At 38.8% G+C, this 20165-nt stretch overlaps 1 protein-coding gene across 1 annotated transcript in view; it reads right to left on the reverse strand.

Moving 5' to 3' along the window:
* Window positions 1-1461: 1461 nt before the first annotated feature.
* The window catches only part of LOC141436835 (innexin inx1-like), a 38525-nt gene continuing 19821 nt past the window's right edge, over window positions 1462-20165 (reverse strand). The window contains exons 4-8 of the mRNA XM_074099945.1: window positions 7647-7804; window positions 6160-6354; window positions 3890-4051; window positions 2999-3105; window positions 1462-2473 (exon numbers count right to left, since the gene is read on the reverse strand). Coding sequence (XP_073956046.1) covers window positions 3048-3105; window positions 3890-4051; window positions 6160-6354; window positions 7647-7804 — 573 coding nt within the window. The 3' untranslated portion in view covers window positions 1462-2473; window positions 2999-3047. The remainder of the gene's footprint in view (window positions 2474-2998; window positions 3106-3889; window positions 4052-6159; window positions 6355-7646; window positions 7805-20165) is intronic.

Consider the following 20165-nt stretch of genomic DNA (forward strand, 5'->3'; position numbering starts at 1 on the left):
CCGATTTGAATGCGGTTTTGGTTTTCTAGCGATGTTTCTTAGACATGTTTTCATCAAAATCGGTTCGGCCGGTTTGAGATATTGAGCTTTGAAGTGACAAAGTCGGGGTTTTCAAACTTTTTATTGGTTAGGTCATTTAAATTCTCAAATCATCCCTTTCTACTTAGCGGGTGCTGTACTTAACCAGTCTCTTTACTCTAAAATTTAGTAAGAAAGATAAATATCATTTCCTGTCGTACATGCTGTGCTAAAACAACCTTAAATCCTAGTACCGAAGGATTTTGTACAATGTGGCCACGCTAAAAAATCGACACATATATAATTACGATAAAACTATAGGAAATTTTGAACTGCGCATACACCCAACAGTTCTGAATAATCAGACATATTTTTCTACGAGACGTAAAACGCGATCGCTTTTAATCAACTTCAAAAAGGAAGAATCTCTCAATTCGGCTCAGTTTTTAGTACATCATTTTACATTAATATCTTTTTGTCGGTATAATATGTTAAGTTGTAGGGTAACTAGAGCCCCTAGTTACAGGCTGCAGGGACGCGTTGCGAGGAAAGTGCTTGTCATCAGCCAATAGAACGCTTAATCAGCTCAGCGGTCTATGCGGTTATATAAATAGAATTTATAAAAGTGTAAACAAACCGATTTCATAAAAAATCTTATATAACCCAAAGGATCGAATTAATAACACATTTATCTAATTACCGTCTTTAACTAGACGTCTAATCACTTTTTTCACCTTAATTTACTTGAATTCAATGTTTAATTTTTTATTTGAAAAATCTTCGTCGAAATCTGATTTCTTGAAATGTAACATGTGTATAATCTGTACTAGCATAGACAAGCGTAGAGATGGGTGGAAAATATGACATTTAAAAAATCGATTAATGCTCGATTGAATAAGCGATTTTTATTTACTTACCTTAAAATTATAAAAATAGTTATTGCTTTTATAATTGAATAAACAACCTTGGAACCAAATCAAGTACTGTTAATAATAAAATAGACAAAAATACTTTGAACTATTCAAATAATAAATTAATCGATTTCCTGAGCAGATTATTTATTCTGCAATAGGTTCTAGGTTTTCACATCACTAGTCTGTAGTCTTGTTAATGGCGTCTTTGTTTACACTTTTCATAAATTGAATTGAAACACAATATAGTGGAAGCAACTCAGCGGAGCGAGAACAGGTAATTGAAGCGTTTCTATTGGTCCATAACAAACACATCGATGGGTCCTACGTATAAGGGCTTAAGTGTAAAATCCTTACTTTACAGGACGGGCTTTCAAAGTCAAAAACTGTCGTAACTTAGAGATGGTGTATCCGAGACTTAAAAGTATCAAACGTTTTTACGTTAAAATTGCATCTAGTTCGGCCATTTTACGTCAATGAAAACTCGAAAAATAATTAAAAAACCTATAACGCACAAAACTCAAAATTGAAAAATAGGACCCATCGACATTCTAAAACCCCTTAGCGGTTGAAAACATGTTATTAATTAACTCGATCAAAAAAAGTGCCTGAAACTTCAAGATGCGTCCAAAGCTCGATAGAGCTTAAGAAAGAAACGCGACCACGGTTTAATTCCGTATAAAACATGTCCAACATACATCCATGATTTATTTCTCCACGCCCAATAGAGAATATTACTGCAATGTTCTGCCGTCAGAACGCAGCACTAGCGCAAAGCGTAAGCTATTTTTTAATGTCTTAAATGTCTTTAAAATGTCCATAGCATTCTATGCCATAATATAATAATATTTAATTTAACTTTTTGTTACTATCTATGTACATAACATATTTTATATATTTTAGTAACAAAATAACAAGTTATTTACATCGATAGTAACGTCGGGTGATCCGTCAGGGCCATAAACTATAAAGGGAACTGACGTGGTCATGGCGGTTTGTGCTGGTGTCGCCCCCTATGCAAAGTTTTGCGTAATATTCCCTATTGCTAGACTTTAATACTCGTACATTTCTCAACACGCACTTTCACGTGGTATAAAATTGAGCTCATTACATTATAAAATGCAAAAAATGCTGCAACACGAAGGCATTTTGGCAGACTGTCGAGTTTCTACATCTAATATTTAATTGCACCCATTAATTTTGACAATGGAAAAGTCCATTTCGAAATTCTAGGCTAAGTCTTTGAAAATTGTGTAGTTTTGATGTAGATGATACTTTGAAAAACGTTCGCGCGGTAGCCCTCGTTGTTTTAGTTCATTATTATGGACCACCGTAACGCCTGATTAATCACAAGTATTACGTTTTCAAGGTACTTGGGACAACACTACACATTTTTAAAGTCTAAGCCAGAAGGGAATGTATCAGTCTAGTAAAGAACTTGGACGCCCAAGTCCTAAGTTTACACTAAAGGAAAGCATAGACTTAACTTAGTCTTATTCTGTTCTGCAGTGCGTCGAGATGCGTTACTTCAATTGCGTAGTTTCCTGTGGAAAAAAAATATTTTTCACTTTTCATGCTCGTAAAGTAGTAAAGACATAAAATGGCTTTTTATGCTCTAGTGCATAAAGTAAAATCTTCCTCAAGACGTAAGGTAATAAGGTGGCAACAGCCACAAGCAAAAAACTTCTTACATATTTTTTTTATAATTTTTAATTTACATAAAACTAAAAATCAATCAAAAAACAAACCAATAAAACTAAAATAATGCACTGTTGCTATTTCATTTACTCGCAATCGAAATGAAAATCAGAATGTAGAACTCTAGCATTAAACCCATTTTTCCCTCGACGTCTCCATCCCACGCGAGGGCGAGGGCGCTTTATTCTGTTTTTAGTATTTGTTTACAGTAATACGTAATCTGTGAAAATTTTAAGTGTCAAGAGATAGAGCCCTGTGACAGACGGACGGACAGACAGACATCGGAGTCTCACCTCCTTTGGGTACGGGACGCTAAAAAACGCTTGCTTGCCTGTTCTCCATCAGAGAGCCAAGGTTCCATCAGTACTTACAAAGCCCTCGTGATCACACTCCTACGTAAGATATGGTGGGTGCCGGCTGTCACGCACGCGACGTCGGCTTCTCTTCCATTCGTTTTGACAGCTCCTCCAAGAACTCCCTGTAAATTATATATCTAGTATCAGTCAAATTGACGTATATGAACCATCTATCCCAGCCTATACTGTTTTTTTAGCATTAGAAAAAGGTAAGCGATCATGACGTGTCTTTTTATTAAAAAACACTTTTGAAAAATAAGTCACAGCAAACATGTAACAATTAGGGGCTGTTTCACCATCCATTGATTAGCGTTAACCGACGGTTAAATGTGATGCCGTCTCCGTCTATTCGAACAAAACAAATAGAGGCGGCATCACACCTAACCGCCAGTTAACACTAATCAATGGATGGTGAAACAGGCCCTAAGTATTACTTATAATACCGGCCGGCTCGGGTGGCTATATGAACCTCTTGGATAAAATGGCTCGTTTTATGCTCCTGTTGTACAATCTACTATTCTTTCTTTCTAAATCGCAAAAATATATTTTTTTTATTTGACTGGATGGCAAACGAGCAAATGGGTCTCCCGATGGCAAGAGATCACCACCGCCCATAAACACCTGCAACACCAGGTGTATTGCAGATGCGTTGCCAACCTAGAGGCCTAAGATGGGATACCTCAAGTGCCAGTAATTTCACCGGCTGTCTTTACTCTCTACGCCGAAACTCAACAGTGCAAGCAATGACTGCTGCCTTCACGGCAGGATTAGCGAGCAAGATGGTGGTAGCAATCCGGGCGGACCTTGCACAAGGTCCTACCACCTGCAAAACGAATATACTTTTTGAAGAATATATTTTTGACTGACACGGCCCTATTACGGCCATGATACGGGGTACGCTTTTACCTGTATATGATTGGGTCCATGTTGCGCGCGAGCATGTACAGCAACCACCAATCCCCGACGTCAAGATGGCGGCTGACCGCCCACGCTGTTTCCATGGCAACGGACCGGGACCTCGCGTGCAACAGCCGCGGGCGGATGCCAGGCACGCACATGATGATCATTCTATGGAGCAACGAGATTAAGGGGCTGTTTCCAGGGTTCGAGGATATATATCAATGGATATATATACACAGACCTTATATCGAGATAGACCTTAACAGCCTTATTCATAAAAAATCCTTAATGAGGTTTGATCGGTCTGTTACTTAGCAGACTGATTAAGCTTGTTAGACGGTTGTCGAGAAGTATGATTCATAAACGCTTGCTAGCAGTCTGCTAGTTGTTGAGCAGCTGATAGACGATTACTAATATGTTGATAGACGGATTAGACGCGTTATGTTGGCCATCTTGACATATCAAAGACAAAAAATGGCCTCAACGATAATTAAAAAAAAAGACAGCAGTGACAGCAATTAGCAGGAAAAAAAAGCGAGATGTTTGGTTTTCCCGCCATTTCCGATCCGCATGTTTATGTTTAAGTGCAAAAAGCCGTAATTATGTTAATCATCCTAATTTTATTTTTTTCATGTTTATTGTTAGTAAAGTAGTAAAGTAGCAGTAATTTTAGAGGATTTAGAGGAATTCCAGAAAATAATTTTTCCTGTTTTTTTTTTAATCTTTGCGTAACTTCACCCTTCACTAAAAAATCTTCGTATGGTTTTTTGCTCTTGTCAAAGTCAGCTGTTCAAACTTGTGGCGGCCATTTTGTGACTTAGCAGGGAGATAAAGGAGGGTCTACGGTCCTCTAACTTTAGCAGAACCTTGATCGACTGATTAGCCGCTAATCATTAGCGCTAACAGACGTTTATGAATCACGTTTCTTAGCATTGGGCCTTCAAGGAGCCTTCAAGGAAGCTCTAACTTTTTATTTACCTACCTTGCGTGTAAAAAGTTTGATCCACGGTCAAAGTTTTGTCTGTCCAAAATGCGCGTTGCGCTTTGAAAAAGCCTTTGAATCGGTCCCGCGCGCCTTTGAATCGGTACCGTGCGGTCTTGGTTTCCCATCACTAAATCATCGTAGGTACGAAAAATTCGACAAGCTTGGTTCTCATACAGTTTGCAGCGCTCTTTTCGTCTATCTCAATATAAGGTCTGTTGATATATATCATGATATATATCCGATATATATCAAATGATTTTTTATAATATCTAATATACAAAAATTGGTTTAAAAAATTGATATTATTAAGTAATTTTTGGCTAGTTTTTGACCTTTGTTACTGTATTTCTATCTCAAATGTACACGGCGTTGGAGTAGTTAAAAGAACCTACTGTTCTAATCCATTTATGGCAACACTTCTGCCGGATTAATGGCGTCAGTCGTGTCGTCGTATCAGAAAAAAACCTTTACGAAAGAGTAAATTTTTGTTTTATTTATTCTATTATTTTTTACAAAGAAAGTAATTGATAAAGTGCACAAACAATTTTACCTAATCTATTTTACAAATAATAATATGGCTTTCATACAAAATGGATATATATCAAACTTTTGATATATATCGGATATATATCATAAATATCCGATATTTTGATACTTATAATGAAACTTTTTTCGAAATTTCGAACTGCGAAAATGGTTTGGGAAGTAATTTGGATCAATTAATTTACACCAGGTGTGTTATTCCGAAACTACATCCGATAATCAAAATAATACGAATACCGCGTATGCAGATCAGGAGTAATCATAATTTATTTAAGTGTACATGTTTCGTCGGATTCCTGTTTCATCGCATTCCTGATTCGTCGGTTTGTTGTTTCGTCGGAATTAACTATATATAATTAAATCTATGATGCAGTAAACCAGTATTTACTGGAAAGGAAGATTCATCATCATCATCCCAGCCTATATACGTCCCACTGCTGGGCACAGGCCTCCTCTCAGAACAAGAGGGCTTCGGCCATAGTTCCCACGCGGGCCCAGTGCGGATTGGGAACTTCGCACGCACCATTGAATCGCTTCGCAGGTTTGTGCAGGTTTCCTCACGATGTTTTCCTTCACCGCAAGCTCGTGGTAAATATCAATGCGATTCGGGTTCGAACCCACGACCCTCTGCTTGAGAGGCATAGGTCAAACCACTAGGCCACCACGGCTAATTAATTAAAATGAAACATTATCTCGGCTTATTTCGCTGTTAATCTGGGAGTGCTAGAGTAGCATAGCAACAACTCACCTGTAGATAACGAGCAATGCCAACACAACAGCTAGTATCAAGTACCAGAACCACAAGAATATATACGTCTTCTCGTTCACCATGTTCAGAGGGAGCACACACAAACTGTCATGCGTCTGGATGCTGCCCGACGAACCGTACTTGTGGAAAGTACATTTGGTGACCCGCGGGAATATGTAGATCATCGGGTCGTACCTGGAAACACGGTGGGTTCAATTGTAACATACTTAAAATCAAAAAGTTTATTTGCATAGGTATTTCTTTTGGTAGATAAACAAAGGTAGAGTTAGGTAAGGTTAGGTAAGGTAGAGTTAGGTAAGGTTAGGTAAGGTAAAGTTAGGTAAGGTTAGGTAAGATAAGGTGAGATAAACGCTGCTTTGTCTACCTTAACAACATTAGACTTTAACAAAAAATTGCAAAAAAAACACGTTTGTTGTAGGGCAGCCCACCTTAAATATTTATTTTATTTTAATTTAACTATTTATTTTTATAGTAAAAAACAACTACCTGTTGCCGTTATTAATATCGATCAAAAAACGGCAAAAAACATGTTTGTTGTATGGGAGCCCCCCTTAAATAATATTATTCTGTTTTTAGTATTTAGTGTTATAGCGGGATCATGAAATACATCATCTGTAGAAATTTCAACTGTCTAGCTATCACGGTTCACAAATACAGCCTGGTGGGTGACAGACAGACAGTAAAGTCATAATAATAATTTATTGTGTGTCGAATTCAGGTGACAATTAATTACAGATTCTTAGCAATAGGGTTCCATTTTTAACCTTTGGGTACGGAACCCTAAAAAGTAACCCCAATCGCAAAGCAAGCAAGCCAAGTAGAAAATTCAGTTCGCAATAGCAATACATTACACTTCGCAGCAAACTTATAAACGTTAAAAAAAAACGCAAGCGAGAAACATTAAAACCAATACTTTTAATGCAACGCAAATCAATCAAAAGATACAGCCATTTAAAAGTGTTCCACGGTATTCTCGCAGAAATTGCCGCAACCGAAAAACATAGAGGGTACTTCCAGTTTTAGAAACGTTGCATTTTTGTTAGTTTTTCTCAATTATTCCATAAAAATTGAATGAAAATTAATAAGGTTGTCTGATAGAACACTTCTATAGAGCTACGCGGGTTTATTTATAATTAGAACAATTTTGTGAATATTTTGCATTACCTGAAATTAATTATGGCAATTATGCGTTACAGGGCAATGAATGTCTGTGTTTTGAGACAGTTTTGTCTTTCGGAAACTTTTGTCCTCCCTTTTTTTCCGAACAAAACGGGACTAAGCAACACTGTGGTTGCTGGATATTTTTATGGTACGGTTTTAAGGTGTATTAAATATGATTTTAATCTAAAGTTTGTTTTAACGCCCGTAATAACAGACTCTGAAAGCCACACGTGGCCACACTTAAAAACCTCACGCAACAGTGCGCCATCTAGTGAGACAGAAAACGATAGCCCTCATTGCCTTACCTCTTCTCCTGAGGAACGTCACTGTAGCCCAGGACCCTGGTGCCGTAGTTCAAGAACTCTCCCCCTAGGAAGCTGTCCATCATCCACATCTGGGCGAGGATGTTCCCCAGGCAGAGCATCTCGCAGCCGAAGTAGCGGAGCGCGTAGAGTTTGTGCTCCTGAAATAATTACATAATACATAAGAAACTTCTTTTGGGCAAGTCATTGTACTCTGTAAATAGATTGTACAACGAGAGAATAAAACGAGCTATTCTACCCAAGCCGTTCATAAAGCCACCGGAACCAGTACGGCGAGGGTGGATAGACACGTCGAGTGGAAAATGGGTTCAATGCTCGAGTTTTTATACACTTTTCACTTAGATTGCGAGGAAATGAAATAGCAACAGTGGAAACAATTGTTCACTTTCTAGGTATATTTTATTTTTCATGCACTATTAAAAAAATAACCTATATTTTTTTAGTTTTATTGATTTATTGATAGTTATATAAAATAAAAAATTAGGTATAAAAAAAAATTTAAACTTTTTTCTTTGTGGCTGTTGACACCCTGATTGCCTTGGTTTTAGACAAAGATTTTACTTTATGCACTAGAGCATAAAAAGTCATTTTATGTCGCCTAGATCCAGCATAAACACGAACATTACGAGCATGAGAAGTGAAAAGAGTATGAGTGAAGGTGTATGTTGGTAAAAAGCGGTGCTCTCTCCCTACAATCTGTCAATAGCCGCACCCAAAATTCCGGGCCCTGGTCATTAGCATAAAGATGACAGCAGAGTGTCGTCCATTGGGCAGTAGCGTCTCGAGCACTGGGACGTTTACCTTATACAAATATGTGAATGGTACCCGGCGATAAGGATTGCACATCAGTCTTCGGAAAAAAAGACAATTGGCTGTTCAGTGTTCACGCCGATTTCCGAACACTGTATTTATTAGTGACGTTTTATATCAAATATGGTCTTAATTGGAATTCGATTTTGCTATTTCTGTTTCTTTGGCTAGTTGAAATATAATTTTGATAGTGTTTTATGCGGCGATTAACCTTAACAGTGAACAGTGATCACGAAATTCTATATTGCTCTCGTGTCTGACATTTTTTAATGCGCAAGTTGTCTCCACGTGGTTTCTGGAATTTTACTATCAAGTTGTAAAAACTACAATCACCGTACAACGTCCCTCTCAAAGAGAGTTTACCTTGACACTGGCGAAATTGTCCTATTAATTAGGACAGAAAAGCCATATTTTAAAAGAGAAGAAGAAGGACTTAACTAGTTTACGTCAAATTAATGACATGTAAACTTCGCACAATAGAGAGCTGTTGCAACTACTAGAAAAAGGAAAGTTCCCTCTTTTTCCTAAAGATGCCATCGTACAATTTAAAGTTTTGGGGGGTTTCAACAACTCTTTATTATATATTAATCATCTAAATGCGTCCATACTCTATTGCACCTGTACGACTGACAAACGTCACATAAGTAGTGTGTGACAAACGCTCTACAGAGCCGAAATTAGCCGAGTCTCTTTCTAAAGACCGATGTGCAATCTTTATGGCTGGGTACTGTATTTTAGTTTTTAAAGTTGGCAATACCACAAAGCATCTTCAATCGAGTTACGCTCGTTCCATAACTTACCGGTTGGGTATCAATTGAGCTCTAGTTACTCATGCAGTCAGCCAATTGATCCTTTATAGGACCAAGTGGTGACCTTATCTTGAACTGGTCAAATGACTGGCTCCTTTGACTGATATGCACGGTTAGATGAGCCTTTAAGAGTCACTTGTTGGTTCGTATTGCACGGAATATTGGCCAAGATGGCTATCGTGTCAAGTCATTAGGTACATACTCGTACATCAGAATTATGTAGCTTTTAAACAGATGTAGTGAACAATCGGTTTTTATCGTAAAAATACGGCACGTGTGTACTACATGAACGTGTGGACTACTTCTGAATGCTACCGACATGATTTTAGAAAGAGAGACGTGACGTCACGTGCTCCTAGATGAGAAAACATGTCGAGCTAAAGTTGATTTAAGACGTGAGTTATCGGTTTTTTTTTTTCATTATATATCATTTTCATCACACTTGCTCTTAAACAGTGTCGTAACAGCAGGCTACCTTGGTTGCAACCCCCCAAATAAAACCCTCGACCTACATGTGCTTGTCATGAAACCCGTGGTCGGTAAATGAGTCATTGCGCGTACAATTTTTCTTGTCATGAAGCCCAAGGTCGGTAAATGAGTCAGTGCCCGTACTGATACTGCTGCGCACGCAGCAGCAGGGCCACATGCACACGCACGTCAGGCACATGCTGCGGGAGGGGGAGGGCGGCGCTGCCAAGTGCGCAGCCTAAAGCGTCGCCAATATTTGGAACAATTATATTTTTTCTTTTACAAAAATACAATTTTACTCGCAAATGTGATGAACTACTTTGTTTGTCGTACGGGCGGTACTAGAATTACGAACATCGACTCATTAAAACCCTCAGTCTTCGGCTTCGGGCTTCTAATAGACTCTCGTTCGTAAATTCTTATTTACCGCCCTTAAGACACAATGTAATATTAAAATTATTGTGTCAAAATAATAGATGCAGCGTCAGCGGCTTGCAAAGTACCATGACCTTATTAGAGTCTGGCCAGCGAAAGTTGTCCAACGCATTTTTTACGAAACTTTAATCTGGTATCATTTTTGAGACTGCCAAAATTGACATATTGTCATTCTAGCCCACCTTCACCCCACCTTAGATAATTAATACCTCTGCTATAAGAAATATTTTTTTTTTGTGTAATTCAACCTCCTACCATCCTCAAAATGCAAAATGTTATAAGATTATGTTAGACTTAAAATAGAAGATATATTTAATCCCAATCTGGTCAAAATGGTCCAAAAATGGATGCGTCTGGACTGTACGTAAATGGGCACTGGACAAAGGTCATAAAATTTACCAAGGAACTCCTAATGTGCATCATCAACTTTCACACATTACTACATGAATTTTGACGCAGCTTGAAGAGTCCCGAATATAATTTAAATCTGGAAAATGTAAATAATATCTAAGTATCAATATCGTTTAATCGTACAGCAAGTGTAGCTAGCCTCATTTTTTAATTTGCCGCGTTATCTCGTGGACAGCTTTCGCTGGCCAGAGTCTAGCTTATGATATGGACCTCCGCAGAGCTCCGTATTTTAATGCAATCTTTCTCAAGAAGGTACCCTCCAAAGTACCCGCACACAACAGACAAGTTAGGATATTAATGTAAATAAGGATTATGTAATATGCTACGCAAGCTCTAGTTAACCGCATGTGTGTAAAATTAATAAACAAGTACGGTAAACGTTATCAAATGACGCGTGATTACCGGATCATAGCAGCACGTGGGTCGGGTCGCAAGTTAAACTGCGACTTGTTGTTTGTCGGGAAAAGGTCGGTCAAATGTGACGCGACGTAAGACCGCTAGCAAATTGTGAATTAAGAGTGGGTAGAGATTGCGATTCTTTCCAGAAAAGAACGATAGTCGAATCGATTCCAATCGAGGCCTAAAAAAATGATTAACAAAAAATCGATGGCTAGGCCTACACGTCAGCAGTACAAAGAATACTTGAGCAAAGAACAGCTAATATAGGCACCTATCAGTTGGTTCCAACTTATTATTATTATTGCCCCGTGTGGTGTCGGGTTAGAATTACCTACACCACTCCATTTCTTCCGTAGATGTCGTAAGAGCCAAGAGGCGACGAGGATATAGGTTACGGTATACCGTAGGCGACAGGCTAGCAACCTGTCACTATTGTACCTTTTTTGTCAAACTTTAAGCCTAAAATCTTAGTGTGCTCTGCCTACCCCATTTGGGAATACACCCGTGATGTTTGTGTGTTGTGTGAGTATTACTATTGCTACCAACTGCCTGCCCGATAATTTTAACTTGTTTGAGTGTGGCAAACTCAATGCCTAGAACAGCAGGCGTTTTACTGCGATCAGATAGGAGACTCAGCTCTGACGTCGTGGTACTAATTTCGACGATTCAGTTTAGGTGCCTAAATTGAACTGCTCTGCGTTTGGATGTTTGTGTCATGGTACGCCTGCAGAGTCGTACTATTAATCCAATGACTAAGTACCTGTCCCTAACAAAAGATTAAGTTAATCACAATTCTAAGTTACACATCGTTAGTTAGTTTCATTAGGGAGCAGCGCCATCTATCGGTGCACTCCTGTACTACAAATTCTAATAATCTCTTTTCGATTTGCTTTTCGAGCTCGTATTTTCAATATAAAAACAAATGAAAAAGAAACCTTCAGGCTCCGTCCACGCAGAGAAGTGGGAGGATTTGTTGCGAGGAAAGTGTTCTTCATGAAGCAATAGTAACGCTTCGTTTACCTCGCCTCGCTCCGCACAGCTGGTTCCACTACAGATGTGCTGTGCGAGCGAGAAAGGTAAATGAAGCGTCTCTATTGGTTCATGACAAACACATTCCTCGCCACAAATCCTCGCACATCTCTGGTTGAAACGTAGCCTAATAATCGAAATTTGAAGTTCATAGCATACCTACCACTTACTCCCTTTAAATACTATTAGCGTGAGCGGGGCGGCACGACAGGAAGTTCTAATTTTGAAAAAATAAACAAAACCAAATCTCCTGTCTTTATGGCTCAAATATCGATTCACTGGATCGATTCAGTACTCTGAATCCATGTTCAGGTTGGTCGTCCCAGGTATCGCTGGAGGGACGAGGTCCTGAAAGACCTTTTGGGTTTCTTGGGTCAAAGGCTGGCAAGAGAGGGCCCAAGGTTGTAAAGCATGGAGGTCAAGAGCCACATCGGGTCACTGCGCCCGGATAGTAAGTACTTTATGCATTAACATGAATTTAAGAATAAGAATGGTTTATTAGCTGATAAAATAGATACACCATACAGAAACACTGACAAGAGTGGCCAGTACGCTCGCCGCTGATCGCATTTTCATACAGAAGTAGTTTCGTTCTAATTTACGAACAACACACTGAAACAAAGTAAAACTTTGCGACTATAATGAGAGCAGCTATTTTGATGTTTATAATTAGTGTTCGTTCATATTCAATGTAACAGAATAAAATCACATTAACTTTAAGTTTTGTGTGAGAAATGGAAATTCGTTTTTTTTTTCGTTACATTTTATTTTAACCAAAACTAATTATAAGCATCGCAATGGTTGCTCCCATTATAGTTGCTAAGTTGCGTTTTGTACTGCTTGTAAATTAGAACGAACGACTCTTAATATACACAAATGCATGCCTATTCCTACCAGACAAAATGGCCGCCGCTCAGCATGTGTCGCGAAAAAATCTGACGATAATATCGCGATGGTTTTCAGTGACGCCAGTTACATGACTGTCACCAGGGACATATCCCAGTAAGTACGAGTACCTACTGTCTAATTTAAGAATTCATTTTTATAAAACAAAACGAGGATTACGTTACAAACATTCAGTTACAGTTCGCATAATTAGAATTTAGACCTAAATACTATTACTTGTTTGAAGCTGTTTTAAACTAATATTCAAATGTCATATCAAACAGACATTCATAGCGCGGGTGGCCGACAATACAAGCCACGTCTCATCTTACAACGATCAGTCTGTTAGCCGACTAACAATGGACAGACAGAGTGTGCGGTCGTACCATTCAACCCGGTATTTTTATTAGCTGATAGAAATACGGTCTTTGACAATTCCTTGCCACATCCTATATATTATTACGAAAATATATACAAGCATCAATTGTTAAGTGATTTTTTTATTGTATCGTTTTGTCGGCATAGTTTACATACATCATCATCACCATGTCAGCCGAAAGACGTCCACTGCTGGACATAGGCCTCCCCCAAGGCTCTCCACTCAGACCGGTCTTGTGCTTTCCGCATCCACCGCGATCCCGCGATCTTAACCAAGTCGTCGCTCCATCTTGTTGGAGGCCTACCGACAGCTCGTCTCCCGGTCCGCGGACGCCATTCGAGAACCTTCTGACCCCATCGGCCATCAGTCCTGCGAGCAATGTGCCCCGCCCACTGCCACTTTAGTTTCGCAATTCTTCGGGCTATGTCGGTAACCTTAGTTTTACTGCGGATATCATCATTTCTAATTCAATCCCGCAGAGAAACCCCGAGCATAGCCCTCTCCATAGCCCTCTGAGTGACTTTGAGTTTTCTCATAAGGCCCATCGTTAGCGCCCACGTCTCAGATCCGTATGTCATCACTGGCAACACACACTGGTCAAAGACTTTTGACTTCAAACACTGCGGTAATTTGGACGAAAAGACACTGCGAAGCTTCCCGAACGCTGCCCAGCCGAGTCGGATTCGACGAGTGATCTCTTTCTCAAAGTTGGACCTACCTAACTGGACCGTTGTCCCAGGTATACATAGTCGTCAATAATTTCGACCGCAGAGTCTCCGACTACTACGGGAGTTGGTACAACATGGACATTAGACATGACTTTCGTCTTGTCCATGTTCATTTTCAGGCCAACTCGGTCGGAAACTCTACTGAGGTCAGCGAGCATAGCACCGAGGTCCTCCATGGTCTCAGCCATGACTACAATGTCGTCGGCGAATCGAAGATGAGTGAAGTACTCGCCATTAATGTTGATGCCTCGTCCTTTCCAGTTCAAAACCTTAAAAGCATCCTCCAATGCAGCGGTGAACAGTTTCGGAGAGATCACATCTCCTTGTCTGACTCCCCGCTGCAGAGGAATAGGCTTCGTGCCCTGATCCTGTAGTCGGACGGACATAGTGGCGTTTTCGTACAGACACTTCAACACTTCGATATTCCGATAGTCAACTTGGCACCGCTGGAGAGCCTGCAGCACAGCCCAAGTCTCGATCGAATCGAAGGCTTTCTCGTAGTCCACAAATGCAAGGCAAAGGGGGAGGTTATACTCTTCAGTCTTCTTACATACATATCCGTGCAAAATTACAGCTTTCTAGCATTGATAGTCCCTGAGCAAAGCCGCGGACGGACAGACAGACAGACAGACATGGCGAAACTATAAGGGTTCCGTTTTTGCCATTTCGGCTCCGGAACCCTAAAAATGGTTCACTTTTGGATAATGCATATGGGGGTTACAATTATCGCAAATAATCACCCCTACCACCCCCTAACAGGAATATACGTCGAATTACCAATAACCCTGTACACGCTCGACAAACCACCGTTTTTCATGCAGTCGGGTCGGGCTGCCACGCACAGTCGATACTTAGGGGCTGTTTCACCATCCATTCATTAGCGTTAACCGACTATTAAATGTGATGCCGTCTCCGTCTATTCGAACAAAACAAATAGAGACGGCGTCACACCTAACCGCCAGTTAAATTAATCAATGGATGGTGAAACAGCCCCTTAGTAAGTATAGTAATTTTGAAGTGCGTAACAAAAAGTTTAATTGGCAACGCCTTTCAAGTATTACTTCATTCATAGCATTTTGAAGTGGCACTCGAATGAAGTAGGCAGTTTTTAAAACTCCTACTGGTTGCACTTTTTCATTTGAGATATTCATAAGTGGCCCTGGCGATTGTTGTGACATAGAATGAAGTTGAAAATCCACACTGGGCTGGCGTGAAAACTATAGTCGTTCCAATCGTTTAACTTTTGACAGATCACGCACGTGAAGTTCTACAATAATTTTCGGTACAATGTACTACAGAGAATACCGTACTTCATGGACAGGTACCGCCCACTGAGTGATTTCCCATTCGTAATGAATGACAATAGACTATAAAAACCGTTTTGAAATAAATCGATTTTATAAATAAAACATACATTTAAAATTATTGTGATTATATTTTATATCAAAATCATTTAAAAATAATAAATACATTAATATGCCTTTAGGGATTAAAAAGTTAAAACAACTAAAATAGGCACTGTCATACTATTTTTAATTATAGTGACAACAAACTGGCGTCGCTGCCGCGTCCAGTTTTGCCGCTTCATAATTGTCAAAATACTAAATTACCGTCGGAGGTGATAAACATATTAACTTGACATAAATGGTTTATTTTAATATGTAAGATAAAGTAACTTAAACACTTGTGAATGTTTATAAAACGATGCAAAATGTTGAGCAAAAATAAAATATGAATGTGTTAAATCGATTAAAACTTCTTCATGAATAAAATCGATTGTTAAAAGAAAACGAATCAGTAACGCATCAGGGCATCACTATTTCAATTAGTACTCGAGCTGTCAAAAGTTGATGTTGTTGTTTCTTTAAAAAAATATGGCTCTGTCCATCGGAGGACAATTTTGCCAGTGTCTAGTAGTTTTTGCCGTTGTACGGTAAAAAAATTCTAGAAAACCTGTCAAAAGTTAAATAAACGATTGGAACAATTATAAATGACAACTACTGCCACTGTCAAAGTGTACCTAATATGTCAGATTAAAAAAGCCACGTGTAAGTTGTGAAGAATTTTAATCAAATTCAATCACGGGTCAGTTTTATGTTAACAAAAAGTACAATTTGGACCGTCGTAGATAGGTAGGTACGTCATAGTTTTCAATATCAAATGATTTATTTGTGTAATAAATTGAATACTATAATACTAAAATCAAATAACTAGGTACAGGAAACGGTTTATAATAAGCAATTATCTCGAAATGGTTTTCGATTCGCTATAATTACTATATATTTAAAAAAAATAGACAGCCGCAATTATGTCTATTAACTAGTTAATTTAATAACTGAAAACCAGTAAGTAGTTTGCTCAGAATTGAGAGTAGAATCGATAACCGTTTTGCTGTCAATGTGTGATTTTCTTCTAAAATCATAACTGTACCTACAGTTAGAAATGAAGAAGATAGAATTACTGACTTAGCAAAAAACACGAATATCTTTTAAAGTAATGAGGGTATTCAAAACTAAATGCAATCAGCCAACTTTAAATGAAAAAATATTTTTAGGGTGTCTGAGGTTTTAAGTTATTTAATTAACACCATGTATTTACTTAGTGCCAACCCCTTTTGAGATACTTCACATCTGTCGAATACATATCCTCATCTACCGATTTGACACAACTTGCGTGATTATTTCGTCATTCAACACTTCAATACTAATCCGAGGGGTGAAGCAGCCAGGTGCGGCATGAAAGGGACAAAGCATCTGCCGATGCCCCCTCATCTTATAGGGAGCCACACTACCCTATTCCGGTGGCCGTATTGTCTATCTAACGCGCTGACGTTTGCGAGCGCATTCTCCGTCTCTTTCTACCCTCGTCTTATACCGTGTGACAGAAAGAAATGGCGAAAACGATTGTGATTCCAAATACGTGACAATAAGGTCTCGGGATCACTTAGGGTCCCGTACCCTTGCAGGTAAAATGGGATTACAACGACCACAAAGTTGAATAGTGGGTCCAAATCAAATACAAAGTCAGCTTAAAAAAAACCGGCCAAGAGCGTGTCGGACACGCCCAAAATAGGGTTCCGTAGCCATTACGAAAAAATTAAGTAATATTTTTCTAAGGATTTCGTATTTTATACGGAATCTTCCAAGTTTAGGTATATTTTATACCTTTGTCTGCTATTTAAGAGTAAAACTACTATTAATTCTCAAGCAAACTTAGACGTTATAGTTTTCCTTGAAAGTTTGATATACTTACTACCATCCTGAATTTTTTCAAATTTTTCCACCCACCGGTTTAGATTTTAGAGGGGGGGGGACGCTCGATTTTAATGAAAAATTGCACTTTAAATATTTTTTGAAATAATTAGGGTATTTGCAAGTATATGCATTAATGATACAACAACAAGAATAAAAAAAAGGCAGCTGGGGCGTCTGTGGCTTTCAGTTGGTGACGTCTCTATCCTGTCCTCCAATCGAATGTCCAATAAACAGAGGGGATTCGCGCTGTCATCGTTCATCCACCATTACCAAGATTGTTTTAACCGTACAATGGCAAAACCTACTAGACACTGGCAAAATTGTAGGACACAAAAACAGTTAGCCAAATGATTTCAGAGTAACCAGTTAATATCCTTAAACTGCCCAATTACAGCTTTCTTCGGTTAAACGCGTGGCATTACCGTACGTATCACGAAGGAACAAGAACCATTTTACTTTAACAACTCGCATAGCCCCAAGGTATACGGTCTGGGCAAGTTTTTTTCACAATGAGGGCTATCGTTTTTTGTCTCACTGGATGGCGCACTGTTGCGTGAGGTTTTTAAGTATGACTTTCAAAGTCTGTTATTACGGGCGTGAAAACAAAGTTTAGATTAAAATCATATTTAATACACCTTAAAACCGTACCATAAAAATATCGAGCATGACACAGTGTTGCATAGTCCCCGTTTCGTTCGGAAAAAAGGGAGGACAAAGGTTTCCGAAAGACAAAACTGTCTCAAAACACAGACATTCATTGCCCCGGAACGCATATTTGTCATAATTAATTTCAGATATTGCAAAATATTCACAAAACTATTCTAATTATAAATAAACCCGCGTAGCTCACCCAAAAACTATGAGATTTGACATTTCGGAGACCTCACGCTACACTAGCGCCTCTAGTGGCGAATTCATACGCGATAGCCCTCATTGCTTCAATTGTCGAAACGTTGCAAGATATTTCCATATGCTCAAAATTGCATGTTATTCCTAAAGGTATAACTAAACTACCCAAATAAACTTTTTTCATTTTCATTTTCATTTTTCATTTGCATAACTGTCCTTATTGATTGGCTTAATGATTGGCGTAAGTTTGCTTTAAGGCATAACATAAAGCTTTATATATAGGTAATGCTAAGGCTATCGTGCATTTCGTTACATTGCGCGGTCATGTAACTAAGGCTTTATAACCCACGGTAACCCGCGGTAATGTATTGTATCTCACGTGATATTTCTCGCACCTTCGGAGGCTTTTTATCGCAGTTTTTTGCGCGTCTACTTATACTCGGTAATGTAGTATTCATTTAACGATGTAATCTATAATCTATAGATGAGGTCGGCGACCTTAGCCAGGCATAGGTACACCATACCAACATGTTGGGTTAGAAATAACTAAATCAGTCTTGGCAATAGTGTACTGAGTAGTTGAATTTTGAACCGTAAAATGTGCTCTTGAAGTCGCATATTCACTTTTTTTTTGCCTTAATCTTCTCAACGGATTTTCGAATCGATTTTATTTATTTATTTATGGCTAATAGTACAATTTATCATTATAATCAACTGGACAGACAAGTGGTTATACTTGCTTTAGATAGGTATTTAACTAAATGTAAACAAACTACTTAGACTAGTGTATTTCAATTCAGAAATGTTTAGATAGTTTAATGGGGAAATTTCAATATTTTAGACACCAATTGACGTTGTTTTGTTTACATTTAGTTAAATACCTATCCAAATCAAGTATAGAGAAGCCGACTAGGAAGCTTGGGGTTCGATCCCCGTTGGGGCAGATGTATGTATAATATGAATTTATGTTCTATTTAAGTATGTATGTTTTTCTATATAAGCATGTTTATCCGTTGCCAAGCACAAGCTTTGATGTTTAGGACTAGATCAATTGTTGTAAATTGTCCCGTGATAGTTATTTATTACTTAATTATTATAACGTTCCGCAACATCTTATGGTAGCTACTCCTAAATACAAGGTACCGTACAACCCTCTCCTATTACGAGTATATACTGATAGCACAACTTGTCAACCCAAATGCTAAAATCACTAACGGTAAGCGTGTACGTGACAGAAATCACGTTCCCCGGATTGTGAGCGAGACGAAAGGATAACAAGGTTTATCTCTCTTTAACCGACTGCCCGAAAAACGGTTATATTTTTCGAGCGTAAGTATGTACTATCGGACCAACTGGATCGTGACCCAGTGCCGAACCTTTCCGTAGAAAGTCATAGTAACATCACATTGCTTGACAAGGGAATTCATTGTGACATTTACTGTACGAACGTTCTACGGTGGATCAGGAATATAATGGTTCGACTGGACTGTACAGTCACCAGCATTAATATCTGCCACAGCGGAGCGTGCAAAAATATCTGACACGTCCTTTCGGCCCTAGAAATAGAGTCGTATCAGATATTTATGCACGCTTGTTGTGTCAGATATTGGTGCTGGTGACTGTACGTAGCAAATAATACTTTGCCATTGTATTTTCTCGGGAACCGCACTAAAACCGACTGCCCTAAAACAAGTTTTAATAAAAGTAAAACACCGGCCAAGTGCGAGTCGGACTCGCGCACCGAGGGTTGCGTACAAATATTTTTATCATATGATTTAACTACAAATTTATGCTTATAGTCAAAATACCATAAACGGGACTTATCACGCTATTTTTACACGAGTAATATTTACCTCGACGTTTCGGCAACGTTACAGTTGCCGTGGTCGCGAGTAGACCACGGCAACTGTAACGTTGCCGAAACGTCGAGGTAAATATTACTCGTGTAAAAATAGCGTGATAAGTCCAGTTTATGGTATTTTGACTATGAGTGAGAATCACGTAAGTTTGAAACGTTAATTTATGCTTTTCGCGATTTTTCCTTT

This window comes from Choristoneura fumiferana, chromosome Z, assembly GCF_025370935.1.
Source record: "Choristoneura fumiferana chromosome Z, NRCan_CFum_1, whole genome shotgun sequence".
Taxonomy (NCBI): Eukaryota; Metazoa; Arthropoda; class Insecta; order Lepidoptera; family Tortricidae; genus Choristoneura; species Choristoneura fumiferana.